Here is a 21,723-nt window from a genome sequence, read left to right on the forward strand (position 1 = left end):
GCGGCAAAAGCATTCGGAATTGTTAAGTGAAACCGAAAGAATTTATTATTAAATTTGCTGCAAAAACAACTTCCACAAGACGATTACACAAATACTCTTCAGTTATTTTAAAGAATTCGCCCATACTTTTTTAGTTAATTGGGTTAAGAGTCTTGTCGTCAATTTAATTTTGAAAAGAAAAGAAAAAGAGGGCATACTTAAATTTTTTAATTGAAAACTACTTTAGTTTGTTTTTTGAAACCCGATGGTCGACACGATATGTTGTTTCATCTCGAAACGTCATATTAGTGTGAAACGAGACTTAAAAGCTATATTCATCCATTAAGTCTCAATTATTATATGATGATCTACTTCTCGCCAAAATCACATGTAATCACATTATAATATTTGTAGTCGTCAAACGTCGAACAAAGCCAGAAGCGCATCGACTACGGCTCCTTTTGAAAATTTTACATTATTTATATTCTCATGTTTTTATATACATAGGACTCGACTTTTTGCCGAATTTTCCTGAAAACATACAATTCAAGTCAAACTCCGCCCTCAATAACGGTTTCGTTTGCAATAATCCTCGAGTCAGCGAAAGTATGTTTAATAAGAGATCAGCTTCAAACATCATTTTTCGCCTAATAATTTGATATAGTATTTTAAAGGAAGATTGTAGTAGTAAATAGTTTGAATAGAATATCTTTTGATCGTTGCTTGAATGCTTATATCTTGTCTTTCCTTCGCCTTATAGCAAATAATTGTTTGATCAAATTTTGCTAAGAACACTTTTGTCTAATTGCGATCAATTGCGCATTAATTTTTAACTAGAATTTTTTTTCCTACATTTAGTTATCATCTATCTACAATTAAAGAATGCTGTCTATATAGTGGACAAATATCGTTTGAGCAACGTAAAACTAACTGTTGTACGACTAACTAATGAACATGTACAAGCGTATCAAATAGTACAAAGGAATGATCAAAATGCAATAAAAAAGTATAACAGAAATAAGTTAAATTAAATAAATTCTTTTGGTCGCATATTAATGCAATCAATGTTACTGACAGATAAATAACAAGTCGAAGTAAAAAGTTCAAATGTTCAAATAGTGTGTAATTAAAAATGTAACGTTAGATGTAATAATAATAATAATAATAATAATAATAATAATACATGTAAATAGTGTATGTATATGTAATTGCTGTTTATGTGTCTGTTAGTGTGTGTGTGTGTGTGTGTGTGTGTGTGTGTGTGTGTGTGTATGTGTATGTTTGTATGTATGTATGTATTTGTATTACATATGTACGCATGAATATTGGAATTTTATCAAACATTTCCTCTAATATTTAAATGTTTAAAATGTCTAAGATAAACGAAAGTTATTTATTTATTTAGTTTCAATATTTATGACGTACTCATATAATTCTTAGCCTTATTTAATTTGCTTAATTAATTGAATTAACAAAGTAATAAACAAATTTTATTCACTTATCACTTATTAGTGATCAAAGCAGAAACACAAAAAAAAAAAAAAAAAAAAAAAAAAAAAAATCAAAATAGATGGTAAGGGGATTTATATATGCAATCAAAACGAACCAACCGACTAACCAGCCAACCAACCACATACTGTAAATATGTATATAGTATTAGAATTATATATATACATACAAAAGTATATATTACAAAGATACGCAAAGTGTTTAATTAAAATCAGCTTTACAAGCAACCGAAACTATGCATGTATGGGTGGGTATGTAAGTAAATATTTAGACGTTAGATTCATACTGAGTAACTTGTTACCATATAGATATGATATATTTATGAACGAGATCTATATGATTAGAATTTATAGTAAGTAAGTATGGAATAATATATCATATAATTGACAATATTAATTAATGTAATCATACCGCTTCATACAACAAACATGTCAACATAACGAGTGTAAGCGAGTAAAGGTAAACCAAACAGTTTCTCCAAAATTCTTTGTAAATATATATAAAAATTAATTAGGTATTTTGTTCCATGTTTTTTTTTTTTTGTTTTTTGTTTTTTGTTTTTTTTTTTTTTTTTCATTTTTATAACGGCATAAAAAAATGTTTATTAAATAAATAGTAAAAATTTATATTTTTTTTTTAAAAAAAAAAAAAAAAAAAAAAGAAGTAGAAATAGAAGTAAAAATGAAAATAAGAAAAAAAAAAAAAGAAAAGAAAAATAAAAGAACATGCACCCACCTCAATTTTGCGTCCCTCTACCACGGTGCCATGGAGACGTTCGCGTGCTCGTTCGGCGTCGTTGCTGTTAGCGAATGTTACAAAACCAAATCCCTGTGTTGTACATATGTGTGTGTGACATTACACATTCAATACGCGGAACAAAACCAAACATGCAAGTAAAGAAAGTAGAAGAACAACACAAAATTATATATTTATTAATGATAATTAATTTAAAAAAAAAGAATAAAATAAAAATAAATAATAAATAAATAAATTACATACAGTAAAACATTTGGTCACAAGTATACCACAAAGAACATACTCATACATATATAATTGATTGATATTAGTAGTAGTGATGATAGTTATATATATATATATATATATATATATATATATATATATGTGTGTGTGTGTGTGTGATGTGTATGTGTGTGTGTGTGTGCATTTATGTACAATATGTAAGGAGACCGATAAGTAAGGGAAGCGGAATGAGCGTAATTGCTAGAGGATTAGAGGCAAACCAAAATTAAAAAAAAATTAAGAAAATAATTTACATTACAAACAAACTAAGGTAGAGTAGCATACAATAGGAGTAAAAGTGTTTTCTTCACATTGCACTACACAAATGTTCAATGTTAGCGGAAAAGGGGAGCAAGTTAGTATTGGTGGCTTGTTTTTTTTTTTTTTTTTTTTTTTTTTTTGGTTATTTTTTCTCCCCCCTTTTTGCTTTTAGTATTCGTGTTTGTTAATCAAGTGTAAATCTTCGCTCTAAATATACTTTCGCATTACTTTTTTTCTACTTTACATTTCGTTTGATATAATGTGTATTCGCATGCAATTTTCTACATAAATGATTTTGAGAAAGCTTATTTGTAATAAATGTGTTGCTTCTTGTTCGCTATATGTGTGTGTAAAACTAATATACATATTTAAGGAAATATATATCAGCGAAATTTTATGGGAAAAGTTTTTCGGTTATGCTATACATATATATATATATATATATATTTTTAATGAAGAAAATTGTAGTACATTTTTAGGGCTTCAAAAATTCAATATTTTGTAAGCAGTCATATTCGGCATTAGGCCGAACTTTTTAATACTCATTACAAATTGATGTATGATACGTGTGAGATTGCAGAGCAAAGCAAGGAATGCATTCACTCAACGTTCAATGTCAATCATACAGCGCAACACACATGTCATATAATATAATTACATCATACACTATACGTAAATTTAAGATTATTTTTTTAGCGTTAGATACGAATAAAATTCATATTCATATAAAAAATACGACGTAATATTGAAGGAATGGAGCAAATTGAAGGTAAAATATAAATATATTACATTAATATAAACATTTTTTTCCTTTATTCTATTCCTACGCATGCCAGGCTGCATGCAGAGTTTTCTTATTAAAGTCTGAACAATCGAGACTGATTTCGCTCTCTAATTTTTCGTTTACCAACAGTGGGAACTTCGCGCGATTTTCACATCACCTTCTGCATACCTCCTGCCAATGTCACAAGAAATCTTCAAGATAAGATATTTTTTGTTATAGCTGCTGGTCATTATTGATTATCTTTACCATTCGAGCAGTATTCAAATTTATTAAAGATATCGAGAACACAGTTTGACCCTTAAATTCATGTTGACACCACGTTTTCATATTCATATCCTCCACTTTAATACTCTATAGTCTCCGCCGTTTCTTATTGTCTCGCTAAGTTGTATAAAAATGTCCCAATCATTTCCAAACTTTCTTCGATATATTCTTGCAATTTGTAAAAAGTTTCTTTTTATAGATTTGCTCTGTTACTCTGTAGGTCATTACGACCTACCTGTTGAAGAGTAGATCGTAGATATGCCGTGTTTTTCGAAGTCATCCCATTTATGCTTAGCAAAGAGGCACAAAAAGATAACAAGATTACCGTTTGTTGGCAAAGACATATGGTTAACGATCTATCAGTAATTATGCCCAGGGGACAGGGAAGTAAGCTTTATTTCGATTTGATTGATTTTTAATTTTTCCACGAGGATGTTATTCAACAAATTTTGGAATTAAAAGAAAAAGTGCGCGATTGATCGACGCCTCAGCTCATTCCGATATCTGATCGTTGTGAGTATTTATATTCTCTATTGCACTTCTCATTCATATATCTATGCTTGATTTGCAACATGCATGCATAAATATGCTTTATACAATCATTGATAAAAATTAGAAAAATTTCATAAAATGCGTAAAGCAAAGAGACATGGCTTACAACGAATTTGTTGGACAAGTCGAACTTTTTAAAAATTGTAAAAAATTTTTTTCCTGTTCTAGCTACTACTCACCAATACAAGTGCAGGCAGAGTGTAATGCTCACTTGCCTTAATGTAGGCTATTTAAATTACATCACTATCACAATCGTTTTGATGTGTGCACACGAATAAATGATGGTCTGTCTTCACATCCTTATGAAGCAGCACAAGATATCTATGAGTTCTAAACAGTTTGAAGCACTTTTCGATTGCTTCAGGTCGTTTATCTTTCGCAATCCACTTTGTCACCGTAAAGAGCAGCAGAAGCAGAATTTAATATTTGCTTCTATGATATTTTTATATGTTCGTATTTACATGTATAACTCTTGCTACAAGTGATTTGGAATCTTTCGTCAACAATGTTTTACAGATTTATTTCTAAAATATGTTAATGGTAATTAAATAAAATACTATCGTAATCAGTCAAACATTTTTCATTCAGTTCGATGGGTTTTCTTACAGAGTGTGTGAGCCTTGTTTTCGTAAAATTGAAAATTTCGTTTTATCTAAATGAATCTGTATTGGACTGCACTATATTATCGAAACGAAGGGCGTTCGTATGAAGCATACAAAATTCTAGTTGAGATTTGATGTGTGTGAGAAGCAACATGTGCAGGTTTGTTTAGACGCTTGAAAGGTAATGATTTCTTTGTTGGATATGAAAAAGTTAATTTTTGTATCTTCTTGGGAAAGAAAGTTTATAGATGAAAAGTTGGAGGCGTTGCCGAATGCACCTGTACTTGCAGAATCATTACGACTTTATTGTATAACACTTTCGAAAAGCCGTTCGCGTGCGAACATGTACTTCAACAACAGAAAAGGAAATCACTTTGCATCGTATCATTTGCAATAAGCGAATAAGCTTGACTATGCTTGACATGCCCAGTTCTACGATCAGTGACAAGATAAAATGATTTTTTAGTGTACCAAGGCATGATCGCCTGTTGCTAACTCGATTAAAAACTGTTTAGAAGTTCTACCCCACTCTCTGTATTTCGATTGATGATATATCGTCGAACTCACCAGTGATGGAAAATATTTTCAATGAATTGCAGGCCTTGTAGTACAATAATTTGCTTATGTATTTTAATAAAATAGCACAAGAATTAATTTTGCATTTAAATTCAAGAAGAAGAGCGCTACCAACGAACGAGCCATCGGCTCATCCACAGTACATATATATATATATTTAAAATACAAATATATTTTGAAAAAGTATAATTCATAATGGGTCGTATTGAAAAGTCTCCGCGCTTTGGGGCTTCTGTTTGCAGTCGGCTGCAAGCTGAAATGCCACCATTTAAACATATGTTCGTTTAAATGTTGCCTCATATATAGGCATCAAAATGATTGGCGTATTATCTACATGGAAACTTATAGGCGTACAAGTCATACAAAAAATGAGATATAAATGAAAAATCATCGCTTAGCTGATTAAGAAGGGAGTCAACAAATTCGCGGCGAAAGTGAGCAAGTCATTTAGTAGGTGGCCCACCGTTGAAGTTAAATTTCCGCACAAACGATATTACCGTCCGTTGCTCTCACTTAATAGATGGTAGTAGATAGACAAACTTGGTATATTCCAATCGGACTTTTTTAATGTTTACGTCTTTTCGATAGGTCGCTTTACTTTCCAAGCGATTGCTTATTTTATTTATAGTGTTGCGAATATGAATAAGTATCTGCGCCGCAGTCATAACCGTAGCATGCTTTTGCATAAAAGGATTTAAGTATTCCTCAATATAATTACGATATATTTGTAGTGGAGGATTACAGCCTTCTTCTGTAGCAGTGAAGACCCCGAGCTCATTATCCGGAATCTCGACGCGGGAAGGTTTTCACTCAGTTTATCATAATTACGAGCAAATCTGTCCCCGATTTGTACAATCATTTGTACTCAAAGCAGGAACTGCATTAAATGCACCTGACACAAGGATATATTAAGTTCATGGCGACGTATATTTTTATAATTGCCAGAAAGAATTGAGATAGATCCACTTTTTATTATACAAATCGAGTCAGAACGTTTGTCTGTCTGTCCACTTGTCTGATGTCTGTCCATGTATTTTTGCGTTTAACTTGCATGTCGCTACTTTTGAGATATTTCGATGAAACTTGATACAACGACGGATTTTAGCTCAATGACAAAAGCTCCTGAAAATGATTCAGGCGCCCAGACTTTTTCGATCATTTTGCATATAAGATCTTATTTTGAAAGGCAAGTATATGAATAATTATATCAGCAAAGCGGTGTAGGGTATTTATTGACATGTCGCGGACCACTATAACGTTTTTTTCTTTTTTATCCAAATTTTCTCAATATAGAATTAAGGGTAAGCATCGATAATATTATTAAATGTCCTTCAATTTCAAGGTAAAGGCGTTAGGTCATCGGGAAAATGTACTGGTCAACCGCAGACTCCTTTACGTTCCTCAGTCTAACAACGATTGTGGAGAATAGTTTAATGAATTAATGCTTTTGCTGGGCGATAGCAACTCATAACAAACGATACGTTTTCAATCGTAACTTTTTTCGGCATATTTTAGTCTTGTGCACATTGCCAAGCAACTCAATTTCAATGGTTAGTGGCCGTCGAATTCAAAAATGATTATTTTTTAAGGCCGTTCATGTAGTTCATTTCAGAAATTGAAATTGGTCAAAGCTAATTTAGTTGATTTGGAATACAACATGAATAATAAATAGTAAAATAAAAAAGAGTTGAAAATTTATTTCAATTTGCTTCCTAGGGAGAAGGGCAAAAATTGCGATTTCAACAGACGAACAGACGACTTTCTATCTATAGTTTATGGTCCTGTGGTTTGACAATCTTGTGTGCCAAACTATAATGTTGATGAACAGTTAATTATACATGTACACTATTCCATACGTAAAATGCAAGAGCATTATAGTCGGGCAACGCCGCCGCCTATTACATATCCTACACGACACTAAAAAGGAAATATTATTTTCGTGCAAAGACATAATTTTCATGAAATCCCGCATACTGGACGGTTAGATTTTTTCTTCACATAAATGCGTTTGCCTTTTCTATGTAATCCAAATTCACTACCATTAATTCTTTGGCTGAAACGCAAAGAATGCAAAGAACTTACTACTCATGGGACATATTATTATATAGAGTGGAAGAAGTAAATCCAGTTCAAATTAGGTCCACTTAATTTTTTATATTGAACTATAATTATAAATAAATAAATTTTCATTACAAAAGAGTTAACAATTAAACTTTTTTGACATACAAGGGTTTACATCTTATGAAAATCCTTATATGCGGTGGTATCCAAATAATTAATCTATGTGGTCCGAATACGGTAAAGTTAATTCCATTGTTATTATGAAACAAATATTTTGCTTTGATTTATTGTAAATTGTGTTTACCATATAAAGCTTCACTTTCCCTAGGGGCGGTTATGTGAGTGGGCGTTCAAAAAATTGTCCTAGTCGATCCAAAGTTTGCACACTAATTTTAAATGCCGAAACACTACTACTTAGCCACTTTTGTGGAGAAATTTGCAAATTGTTTTTTTTGCTCATATAGCGACTTTTCTAAAATAGAGGAAGTGATCGAAAAAGTGAACCGATCCGAATCATATTCAGATGAGTCTATCTTAAGCCCTTCTGGATGTTACATACATCCGCACTAACTTAGTATACAAAAAAAAAAAAAAAAAACAATTAAAAACTTTCCCTGATATTTTTAAATGAAAAGCTTTTACAATCTAACTAAAGCTGTATAGATCTGTTTATAATTACGACAAACAGTATCTAATAAAGGCTAACTTGAAATACCGTTATGTTACCTACAATTTGTAAGAGAAATCCATGAACAATGTAGCTTCGATAAGAGCAATTGAAAGTTTCGCGTCTTATTCCCACAAAAGGGAACTTTCTTGCCACATTAATATAAATTAAGAACAACTTTATTTTTTTTATTTTAAAAACAAAAAAAAAAAAAAAATTTATAATTTAGCTTGAAACTTTTCACCTCTCTAGAGAACGCATATATACTCATGCATGCACAACACAAGTAATCACATCGCAGGTATGCACCAGCAGTAACGGCAGTCGTATACTCTCATGGACATTAATCACATGCTTCGCAATAATGCACAGTTTTGAATATTACGCACGTTCAAGCATACAATTGTGCACTCAAGCATAAATGTACTGTACTTTGTAATGTGCGTTGTTGCGTTCTCTGTGTACTTTGAATAATCATTACGTTGGTAACCCCCAAAAAAGAAAAAAAAAGAATCAAAAAGGAAAGGACAAGAATACTGAATGATACAAATGGCGGCATGTTCTCATTACTAATCATGCTACAGAGCAATCTAGGTTACAACATCAGCATATAGTTAAAGTCAAAAAATGGGAAACAAAAAAAGTATAAATTTCTCTAAAATTATTCATAGCACAGGATCATGAAAGGAAGACCACTTTGGACGAACTTTTAAATTAATATGTACAAAGTGATATAAAATAGTTTTCATAAAAAAGAAAAAAAAAAAAAAGAAAAGAAAAAAGAAAGAACAACAATATAGTACAACCTCAACTGGTGACGTGCTAGTATATACATATGTAAGATCGAAATGTTTATGGGGAATATTTTTGGGACATTTTGCACTAGGAAAACCGCAATACACACACGAATACATTTGCCAGGCTATTCAGTAAGCTTTGCTACTTTTTTTCTTCTTCTTCTTGAAAACAGTCAAACAATTCTACAAAGTATTAGACCATCGTTTTGTTGTTATAGTTATTTCTTTTTGTCTCTCTTTTTTTACGATCCGTAACTCCTATGACTTTTTTTTTTTTTTTTTTTTTCCTTTTATTTACAGTTGTGATGATACAGTTGCCAGTAATTTATGCGGAGACACAAAGTGTAAACTGTACATAGATAGAATTTTGTGTGACATTCCAACTGCTTTATATATACAATAACAAAATTTACGGTTTCATTCTATTGTCTTCTAAAGTGAACAAGAAAGAAGTAAAGCACAAACTGACAGAGTTAACGCAGCTCAATGAATTATTTTCGTTTCATGTAGTAAAACAACCGTATGGCAACTAATAGTTTTTCGCATAGTATATAAATTTAGCAGTTAAAATATTAGAAAAAAAAAAAAAAATAAACTAAAAGAAAAACATAACAAAAACAAATAGCAATAGCATTGACAATATAACTTCTATTACTTGAAAATAGTAAATAAAATTAAAATAGTAGAAGCACAAGTTTAACAGAACGAAGAAAGATTTCAACAAGTAACGCAGCTAAGAGCCGGAGCCAATCTTAGACAAACAAAGACCTAAGATGACATTCAATTCAATTAATTGTTGCTACTAAATGTCATACATTTAAGGATTTGAAACTGCTTTGCATTACAGCGCCCCCCCCCCCCCACTATAACAATCGCTTGCCTAAAAATAAAGTTGCAAACACTAACCGCATTTTTTGCAAGTCGAAAATTGGCTGACGGTTAAGACGAACGAGTGGTTGGCAGTTGGAGTTAAGAAACCTATCCTGATTAGCGATGATTTCGAAAAGCTTTCATCGGCCACTTTGCAACTTTCAGACTGTATTTTAAATCAACTTCTTGTACAGTTTAGAGGCTCGTCACACGAAAATACGATTTGGCTTCAAATTCAATTTAGTCGAAATCTTACCTCATTGAGGGTTACGAGAACCAAAAGATATCATTTAATCGATTTCGAAGCCCACGAGCAAGTGAGAGAAGCAAGGAAGCTTGAGCGTACCCTTTAAATAAATATAGTTACGGCCACGTTAACTCTAACACGATTGCAAATGCTAAACGAAATGTCCATGAAATAATTTCATACACCCGTACACGCCCATATAGGAACACGTGCCAAAAAATTGTAATATATTGTTTTGCATATACATTCTGGATCGGAACAGAATCGTAAAACTGATTCAGCCATCACGCCTGATCGTCTGTCCGTTTATTGTCCTTCCTTCCTTGAAGCCATCGTTACGACATCGAAGAAATCGGTAAGAAAGCCAGAGCGATCGTTGTACTGATCCAGCCGTATCTACCGACGGGTTGATAATTTTTCTCCTCACTTTGAATCATTATCTCGAAATTGTAGTTCAGAACTCCAAGTTGAATGTTAAACGTGGAGTTTAGCTATATCGGATCAGGGAGCTGCTGCAACTGCTATAAGCATTGATTTTAATCTGTAGCAGTGAATTGCTATTTAAACTGAACCGAAAAAAAATATGATTTGAAATATGTAATATACACGAATATATATAATATTCTATGTTGCAATCAAATAGCATAAGCACATTATAAATGACGTGACGTTGCAGATAATTTCTCTCTTCTTATAGTTAAATTACGATTTCTACGTACGTAAGGCAAGCAACCGCTAAATTATTGGTTGAAAGTATTTACTTCAAAGGTGGCTTTTAATTTTCACGAATTCTTTTATACAAATATTAAATGAAAAAGTCAAAGGAAACTTTTGCCTTCTTACTATAAGATGTTTTTTATATAATATTGCCGCGTTGCTCTCTACTTCATTATACTTATTTCCCTTTTAAATAACGAAAACAAGCGAAAATAAAAATTTTTTACCTGGAAAATAATGCTCTTATCAACTACGTTTTTTACGTGGGAAGGAGGATTTTTTTTCTTGCTTTTGCAAGGACAAAAAAGAAAAAAAAAAAAAAAAAACACAGTCTGCGCTCAAAGGTTTTATTCAGTCTTGATAGCTTTTCGCCATTTTATGCTGCTAAGTGTTTGCTGCTTTATATAAAATTGCGTTTACCAGCTGCATGCATGCATACCGTCGACTGAATTTGGTTCGTGGCTAAGCGATTCTACGAAGTTGCTTAATGTTTCCTTGGGGCATATAGCTAAGCTGATAGATTGAATTTAATAACAAAGTGATGGATATTAAAACCGAAGCTCAGATGGTTTCATAATGCTTTTAAAGCTTGATTATTAGAAAGATATGCAAGAATGAGTATTTGACTTGAGACGAATCTCGGGCACTCATTGTTTTTTGCCGATTTAACATCAATCACTCAGGGTATGGGCCTTTATGTGCAACACGGAAAAAAGTGAGGAATAAAAAAGTGATAGGTAGGCACTTGCCGCAGCCTATCGGCACGTATTATAAATTTACTGACTGTGGGCTCACTATACCTATGGCCAAGAGTACGCTTGACCGCAGCGAGATTTAAACTCGCGAGCAATGCATTGACAGTCGACATTCTTATCCGCTCAGCTACTTAGGCAGAAGTTACGCGTACATAGAGCTTTGATTTCTACAAATCGTGCCTATATTTATTAACAAAACTTTGATGTTTTTTTGTCGCACTTTACGGACAAAGTACTCAACAGATATGATAGAACGTAGTATTCTTAAATTAGCTTTTCATTCGCCAATCCCATGATTTCTTTAATTATAAAGCAGTTTGTAAAAGAAACATAAAGAAAATTGTGATTTTCTTAGGAAAAAAAAAAAAAAAAAATTAAATTTATTCAATATGTTTTTAATATAAATTAAATTTGAAATTCTTTCTTTTGTCGTCTGTCTGTCTTCGTACAGTTTTCTTTCCATGAGTTTTTTTCCTATTTTTTTGTTCTTTTAATGCTACTTCTTCGTCCTTTTTTTGTTCTTTTTATAGTAATATATGTTTTTTATTTGCTATTGGGGGGCGATTTTTTTTTTTTTTTATCGGTAAACGAGAAACTTTGCATCCTTTACAAAAGTAAGCAAAACTGACGCAATTCTATATACCGGGAATTGCGTTTATATTGCGGATTCTATATAGAGAACGACGAAAGCACGATTAATATATATTTAAAAACATATTTAAATGTGAAGGAAAATATAATTTCAGTAAGAATTAATAACAAAGATCCAACTACTGAGAAGCACAGTCTCAAACACGTTGGCAAGAATTATTCCAAGTGATTACTAGCTATTGCCAAGATTCTAAGCGAATCGTAATGAGAAAGCCGAGTGTAAAGCTAATGCATTGATTAAAGTCCTGTTTAAGGACAATTGAAAAGAGCGCGGGGTTCTTAGAAGAATAAAATGCTTGTCTTGAACCAAGCAATGGTCAATTTTATTATGCATAATGTCGTTGGCTGTGAAAGGTCGATACCAATTAATTGCAATCTTAAAGAGTATGAGGCGTTATGAGAGTAAATACTTCCGTTCACATTTTCCGCGACAATCTTTCATTTTTGATATATCCTCCATGCAAGATACACGACACTTTATCAATTTGATTACAAAGTTTACGAATAAAATGATAAAAGGTATTGAGAATGGGTCTTCCCTCCCGTTTCGTTATTCCGTTTTGTTGTCTACAAATTTCGTAGGCATTTTTCAAAATGTTCTTCCCGATAAGTTGATACGCCATCGCTTAGACCAAAATCCAATTTGCTTAAATCCATCGCCGTAATAAAGTAGATCAAGTAGATGCAAGTAATTGCTTTCGGCTACCTCAGCTTCCCTCAGGTTCTTTCAGTATTAAAAGTGAAAGCTAATGCCATTTTTTCTTAATCGAGCATTAAGTAGAACAAAAAATAATTATGAATGAATGCCGAAAATACTTGACTTCAATTCTCTGCGCGTCATCAAGCAGTGACTTTAGCGATTCAATCACATGCTGCTGCCGCCTTTTTTCAAATTATGGAATGCAGTTCAGTTTTATTAGATCATTAACATTGGATATATTCAGAAGTGAAAGCCTTTTGATGCTATTTATTTTCATATTAATCCGACTCGCGCGTATTACTTTCGTTAATCAATTGTCGGGAATGAGTGTTTGTTTTACAATTTATTGGAATTAACAAAAAAAAAAAAAAAAAAAAAGGAAACATAAAAGTCCATTTAATTAGGTTACTATCGCTGCATGTAGTGAGTCACCTTGTTTGCCACTTCAAAGAGAACTACTTTCAACTATCCGATCCTATTAATGGAATAACAACAAACAAATTATGTGCCAAAAAAATGTACCAGGTTTCCCATTCGAATTTTTTATTCAATTTTAAATTCTCTTAGTGAATGAAAGAAGACAAACTGTTTTGTTTTCATTTAAATGGTAATGCGTACGTATATAAGTGTGCATTGCTTTTAAGAGCTATTAATGATTTTTAAATATTCATAAATATTTCTGATATTCTGATATTTATAACTCAATTTCCTTCTGCGTTTGTCTTCTATGCTTTTTCTTTTTATCACGAGTTTTTTGTTGTTTTTTTCTCTTTTTTATACATATATTTGTTTGTCTATGATGTTATCATTTGAAACCACTAACAACGGTACCCATTAACCAAGCATCAACATGTACGTAGTACTGCTACTACCACTACTGCTACTGCTACTACTACTACTACTACTACTACTACTACCACTACTGCTACTAATACTGCTGCTATTATAAAAACCACAGACTAGTGTGTCTGCACAGGAAATTGATTTATTTCCTACGTTCTTACAACTTTACTAGTTTACTTTTCCTTCCTCTACGCCGCTGCCCCTACACTCCCACCACTTCATCTATTTCTTTCTTTCTCTCTTCCTCTATTTATTTTTATATGTCTCCATCCCTCTCTGTACCTGCTCCTTGCTAACCCGCTCTTAGAGGCTCCGGTTTTCACTTGAGTGTCCTTTGTAGCGCAAACAATTTTTTACTGTTTTATTCACTTTGTTTTTTCAATGTATACGTATGTATACGTAAACGTGCTCTGTCGGTGTACGGCTTTGTTAGGTGAAACTTAAAATAAAACAAAATATTGCAACTAAAACGAGCAATCGCTTTAGCCGAACAAACATCATCTGCATCATGTTTGTTTCAACAATTCCTTTTGAAACTTTCAAGTTTAATTTTGATGTGTTCTCTCCAGTCCTCCCAAGCCCCTCTCATTTCCCTATCGGTTGTTTGTTTTTCTTTCTTTTTTTTTTCGCCATTCAGCTTTGGTCCGACCAGCACGATTCATACTCTTAGCTTTTGATTGTTTTTATGCTGGTTGTCATTATTAAATGCAGTAGCTTTGTTAGGTCGTTCGTAACAATCTCAGTAAGCGTATCGGCGACCTTATGTGATGTACATGCAAGCACGAATATGCAAGCGTCCACCGAGATGCCTACATAAATAGAAGTAAGTAGGAATAGATAGTTATATCAAACTTCAAACTTCTTCACTATTTGCATCTGCAAGAAAGTCACAAAGCAAATGAAAAGCATCCTCAATTTAGCCCTAATTGAATCGTCGAGTATCGCTTGCATGCATGCATTCGACTATTAAAGCCTCTAGCGTATCTAAGAACTAAACTTAAATTTATTTGCATTTTTTTCGCCTGGTCCCCCTTTATTCTATTCATTTTTTATGCGAGTGCGCTCGGGTACAAAGATTGAAACAAATTAAGTTTGTCAACCTGTGCGATTGTCTCATAGATAAACATGTTGCAAACTTCTTCACCTCACATTTTCGCAGGTACAGAGATTAAAATAAGTCATTCGAGTCTGGCTGCTGCGAAGTCTTACGAAACTCGCGCATATAATCAAAGAGAGATTGATATCAGTCAGTTCAATTTATTTATCCGATAATTTTTGAACTTTCTTAACACGAATCCTTCTCTGATTGGTTTCGAAGACACGAAAACAAGCAAAGCGATAATCGATTTTAAATTTTTTTCAATTTAATTTCATAAGACCGGCTCTCTCTAAAACAGCTGCCGACTAACTGAGTGAAAGCGTTTAACTTCATGCAGATGATAGCAGATCTTAACGTATAAGCGTAAGCGTCAATCAATATGCGACATATGCTTAAAAATACTATCCTTTATACCAGCATTTTCATTCTCCACCTTAAGGCATTCATTCAGCGAACAGCTGTTTGCAAAAACTTGTACTTATTGCAAAGTTCTTTCTTTTCTTTAATTTCCCGATTCATAGAGAAAATTGTAAATAAATCGTAATACGATGTAAATGGTAGGTGGTATTGAATGGTCGACGTAAAGCGAATGCAATTTTTTCTGCTTGTTTTCTCTTTGCGTAAATGTCGTTAAAGGAATACTTAAGTGTTTACTTAGAAAGTCAGCGAGCGTGTTGTGTGTAGAGGGTTTGAGCGAATGATATAATACAACAATAATAATAATAATAATAATAACAACAACAACAATAACAATATAACACGGAAAGGGAGATTTGAGGTTATAGTGGATTGCCGACATCGTTTGTAAGCCCTAAAGAGGGATTTAAGTGTAAAAATGTTGTTGTAATTGATTTTTTACAAAAAAGGAGAAAAAATTAAATTAAACTTTCGATGTGATGTTGAATTTAGCTGAAGAAACGAAATTTTGTTAAAATAGAAGTTTTTGAAAAAGGGAAGAAAGCAAGTTTTTTTGTTCTTTTGCTTTTTTAATTTGTCTATAAAGACAAACACACACACACACACACGAACACACCCAACCCTTTCAATATATATAGTTTTCAATATGTATTTTTTAAATTCTTTAAATGAAATCCTTTTTTCGCTCACTCGTATGCGAACACAAAGCAATCTCAGGTGTGCAGTTGAAAGAGTTAAAAGAGAATGCAATTAGAATTAATTAAAAACTTTTTAACGCAACTTAAACAGAAATGCACTTGTACATCAAACAAACCCCCTTATAAGCAAATACTATACGTATGTATATATGATAATACATATGCTTTATATATATATATATATATATATATATATATATATATATATATGTATTAGACGTATATATGGCTTTTACTGATGACATGTACGTAAGTGAAAGAGAAGAAGCCCTTTCATTTTGGTTCGTGAAAAGTTTTAACTTTAAACGGAAATTTATCTGAATAGTAATACAACACAATGCACGAATAAATGTTGATATCAAATATAAAATCCGAACAATTGCCAGAACAATGTTTTTCAACAATTTGTGGTGGTTTCATATGAAGACAGCTGAGAATTTCCTTAAACTAAGTTATTGTTAAACTTTCCCTTTCCCTGTTCTTCATTTTTATTTTTTTTTATTTTATACCCATCATTGGAACGCGAATACATAAACTCTTGTAATTCTATGTAAATTTTTGATATTTGCACATTTGGTTTGGTGAATTTACATTACCAGTCACAATTTTAGTTAATAGACTGGGATTGATTTTCAATAGCTTCGAGATATCTTTGGCTCAGCTACGAGAATGAGAGGAGGTAATGTTTGAAATATTATTGAACTACAATGTGAAATATGCTCACGTTATCTATCCACGAAAATATTGAATGCTTGTCGTAGACTCTCATCGAGCTTATATCTAAATAACTATTGCAAACCAAAGTGTGTTAAGGCAGAAATTATTTTCTAATTGATCGGAATTTATTTTGCATGAAACATCTTTGGTTTTTTTTTTTTTTTTTTACCTTACTTTATAATAGACTTGATAATAGTCTTGTCTATGACAAGGCTAATTACTCTGCTGCCAGAAGTGAATTGTCTCAATTCAATTGACAACGCTATGCCAGATGCATGTTTAAAAGATGAAATTTGCTTTTCATCTCCGTCACGAAAGCACTTCAATAAGTTTGTCAATTCTATATATTGTCATGTATATTGCTGAGAATAAAATCACTTGGATATGGTTGTCTATAGGGCGCAGATAGACTTCTTGCTTGCATTCCTAACAACTGTAAGGTAGAATTACTTCACGGTATTGCATATATTTTCAATTGTTGCTTACTGCAAAATTGCTTTTTTTCTTCGACTTTGCAAAAGGAGTAAGTAACAGTAGATATTTTGTTGCAAATTAGTAGAATTTTGTTCAATTTAGTTTGCTAACTAAGCTATTTCTTCTCACCAACATGTAATTTCTTAAAGGCAAATCGACGACTACTAAACTCTTGGAATTCATTTACCATAGGTTATTTGAAGTTTTCCCCCTTTTTTTTTTCAAGTGGAACAGTGTGTAAATGTTTTTATGAAATATTCATTCGAATGAATTTGAGATTCGAAGCTGTTTAATCTAAACCGTCACTTCCATTGCCAATAACAATCTCATACTTTACTTGTATGTGAGATGGAGCCGCATGCCACATAGCATGACAATTAATCTATTTATTGCGTCATTAGTCTATTATGACTAGTCTCGTCGCATGAGTTGTGGCTTAGGGTTTTCGGACCACTTCTTATTACGTTATGTTATAATATATTGTTGTTCTGCAGTAATAAGCCAGACTCCGCTAGGGCATTAAAAACGAACATTGCATGCACTCTTGCCGTAATTAGTTGAAAGAAATGCTCGAAACGCTTGGGTTCATCGAAGAGATGTGAATTCAATTCCACGCAGTCCATGCATTTTGAACTAAAAAAAAACAACAATAACAATTTTTTTGCCTCATTTCTTAAAGAAACCGTCTTATTTTTACTGAGGACCCAATGTATGAAAATTTATTGTTCATATTTTCCCTTTCGGTTATTTCAAGATTAATATAATATAATTGGATAACCACAATTTCATCATCGTTTCGCCAGCATCCGTCAGGAGCACTGATTAATTCGTTATTCCATTATTGCGCGGCATGAGACTTAACTATAATTTCTCTTTACAATTACTCCTGCAGGTATTGCAGTAAAATGCAAAAAACAAGCAGCAATCACTACAAATTTTGCAATCAACAAGCGTTGACTTCACACAAGTGTGTGGTATAGAATAACCTCTATATAAATAAGTTGTATGTACAAGTGTTTGTTTGTTTCCTTTCTTATGCACACTTATATTACTACTTTAGTTCCTTTACATATACTTATGCATTAGAAGTTTTATTTACTCTTCTACACATTTATTTACAGTCGGTGCCAGCTAATTGGGTTCAGTTTCAAATGCGATGACCAAAAAAACATACGCCCGCTTAGGTATATGCATATGAATGCTGACTATCTTTAACCAGAAATTTTTATATCTTTTAGAGAATCGTTAACTTTGTTTTCTGCTTGATTAATCGAAAAAACAAAGAAAAAATCAATTTGCGCTCACAGGCATTAAGTGAATTTTTGTTGAAAAAACTTCTATTATCAGTTGTCATGGAACGATTCGAAATAGTTTTATTAGTTTTCCTTTTCAATTTTCTGCAGAATGGATGATAATTTTTTTTTCTCCCTATTAGTATTTCTTCGTCCATCACTTTGAGTGTATAAAGCAACGATTTTCTGCTTTCACTCGATAGTCGATAAAAAAAAAAAAAATAATGATAAACAAGATCTCTCTGGAGAATTTTTGAGAGCAACTCGGGATGAATAATTTGTACAGGAGGAGAATGTAAATGATTTTTACAATTGACTATGAATCGCTTAATATTAGTTTACCAATAATGCTCATAACATTTTAATTAAAATTCATTTTTAAGACATTTTTGTTTTGGTTTTTCACTCATACGAAGTGAGTTCGCTGATAGAGTTCAATGCGAAATATATTCACGAAGGTGCCATCTATTCTATTGCAATGTTTAAAACTTTGAGAGTTTCGGGAAGCGAAGAAGAACCGATCAGCGAACTAGTAAGAAGTATGATGAAAGAGATCTTTTACAAAGAGCCTGATATTATCCGCAAACTGGGGAGGGATATAATCATATCCCAAACATTTTTTTTCTTTCTAATGAATGTTGAATGAAGTGTCATCATTCAGCATGTGATAGATAGAAATCGGACTTTTTCCGCATTATAGAAATTTTTGCAAAATATATATCTACATTTTTTTTTTTTTGTTTTTAAATTATAAAGTGTAGACGCACTCGTTGGCAACGCCTGTATATTCAGTATAGCATATTGTGGTTATGTTAAAAGGGTTAAAACTAAAATCACAACTTTGAGGTTACATATCAACACAAAATGTCAAATTCGATATGAATGAATAAATAAAGTGAAATCAATGCAAGAGAGCTTGTGGAGTGAGTGAGTTGTGTGTATGTTCGAGACCAACATATTGCGGTCAAATTGATACATAAAGTTAAATATAAAACACATACGATGGGTGTATGTTTGTGTTTGATTTCCATTAACTGAAATTATGGGTATTTTAAAAAGAAACCACAAAGGCAAAATTCCTTATTTGAAAGAGAATAAAATTATGAAAAAGTCAGAGATAAGAAATTACTATGCATTAAACATTGTCCTGCAAAAGAAATGCTTATGGAAATTTTTTCTTTTCTTTTTTCTTTTTTTTTTTTTTAAATAAACTTTAATATTGAAATGAATATGGAAATCCTTATAAAATGCAATTTACAGCATCCGCATATTCGCCATCTAAACAGTTCATTTCAAAATAATATTTAACATAAAACAATAGAAAGTTTTTAAAGCATCAAAAGTAAGTTTCGTACTGAAAATGGGGAAAATATATGGGAGAGATAAAGAGAAGAGAGAGATATGATTGATTTTTCGGTCCTCATGTGTGTGGAATCTTATCGGAAAGTATCGAGAATCTTTTTTTTCTTTCTTTAGTTTGGAGAGGACAGACATATATGAACGCTTAATATCATATCGATTTTATATTTTATTTTATCTTTTGATTGATTTTTTATCTAATCTTATCTTTGAATAAAATCAATTTGCGAAAGCAAAGAAAACGTAATGTTTGCCTTTATCTACTTGTGAAACACAACAGTCAGAGAATGAATTTTGTTGCACATTTTTATTCGCTGCAAACCACACACGATCATCATCAACCAGTCATCAATAAGTTTTGACTCTTCAAGGAAAAGGTATTAAGCAAAACGCTCTAAACCTTTAGTATATAAGTAATAGTACCAATCGTATGGCAAGAACGTATGAGGGACGCGAACATAATAGCTGAAGGGAGAGAGATAGAGAGTTTGACAAGCCATAGATATCAAATCGATATTGAATCGGCTTTTTGAACTTAAATACACATTTTACTTGCGCTACCGACAAGAGCATTGAGTAATTTTATCTCACATTTCGAAACTTCCTTTCAAGTCAGAAATCATAATGCCGTTCATGAATATATAGAGAGAGGCCTTAAGATAAATTTAAATTCCTTTCACGTCACGTCATTAAACGGGGGAAAGGACGCGAACTTTACCATTAAAACATACCCATGAAGAGATTGATGTGATAATAACAACAGATAACAAAACTGTTCATGCACCCTCGATGACTTCCAAAGCCAATTTTGTGCTGTTGCCTTAATGAACGAGATATCGATCAACATTGTTGGCAAAAAGGCACCAAAAATGGGATTAGTTTTTAACAATTGTAAAATCATTTTCGTTCGAAAGATTCGAAAGTTCGTTTTCGAAATATTCCAAAGGATTTTGTGACACTTCTTATGCAGTCTTTGTGTGCAGATCGTTGCCATTGTTATGTTAACGAGAAAGAAAAGCAATAATAAAAATAAAGATAATTTTCCCATGTGGTTGATTAAACTTAAATTTCCGGCACTTTCTGATCGCAGTATATAAGTATATATATATATATATATATATATAAGTATAAGTATATATATATATATATATATATTGTAATTAAGGGCGTGCTTTGAATGGTTCACTCTTGTAGTTTTCTTCATTTTGCGAAACCTTATGAATCTTTTTAGAAAACATATGAATATTTAATGAACTTTCATTTCAGTAGCATATATAAACAGAAAAAAAGGTAACCAGAGTGCAGGTAGCAGAGAACGGCAAACTATGAAAGAGATTTATATTCAATATTCATCGTAGATGTATATATATATATATATATATATATATATGTGTTTATACTTTTCTTTGCAGAACCATCCAACAAAATATTAGTGAATCTTAGAAATTTGAATAAAGGAAAATAAAAACCAAACTGCTATTGACGTAAAAAAGAATTTTTTTTTAAAATAAATTTTAGTTTTTAAACTATATCCTAACAATACTTCTGATAAGCAAAACAATATATGTTTTCATGTTTGTATGCTAAAATGATTGCATAACTATGTGCGTGCATGTTTACTTAACGAATGCGTGTATGTGTATATTTGAATTGAGGTTGAAAATTGAAGTGTCATTATTATCGTTTATTGTTCAAACCTTGTTGCTAAAATATTCATGAATAACACACGTATTTATATAAAATCCCTTCATGTTCGTATATATCGCCTCTTAGCACCTCTTGCAATTAAAGTCTTTTTTTACACTGTCTGCC

At 32.0% G+C, this 21,723-nt stretch overlaps 1 protein-coding gene across 16 annotated transcripts in view; it reads right to left on the minus strand.

Annotated features, from left to right (window-relative positions):
• LOC119632371 (sex determination protein fox-1) overlaps positions 1-21,723 on the minus strand; it is a 373,741-nt gene that overhangs the window by 67,275 nt on the left and 284,743 nt on the right. For all 16 annotated transcript variants that reach the window (XM_038025241.1, XM_038025246.1, XM_038025249.1 and 13 more), the window contains one exon: positions 2,224-2,316. In XM_038025241.1, coding sequence (XP_037881169.1) covers positions 2,224-2,316 — 93 coding nt within the window. The remainder of the gene's footprint in view (positions 1-2,223; positions 2,317-21,723) is intronic.

Source organism: Glossina fuscipes, unplaced genomic scaffold, assembly GCF_014805625.2.
Source record: "Glossina fuscipes isolate IAEA_lab_2018 unplaced genomic scaffold, Yale_Gfus_2 1, whole genome shotgun sequence".
Lineage (NCBI taxonomy): Eukaryota > Metazoa > Arthropoda > Insecta > Diptera > Glossinidae > Glossina > Glossina fuscipes.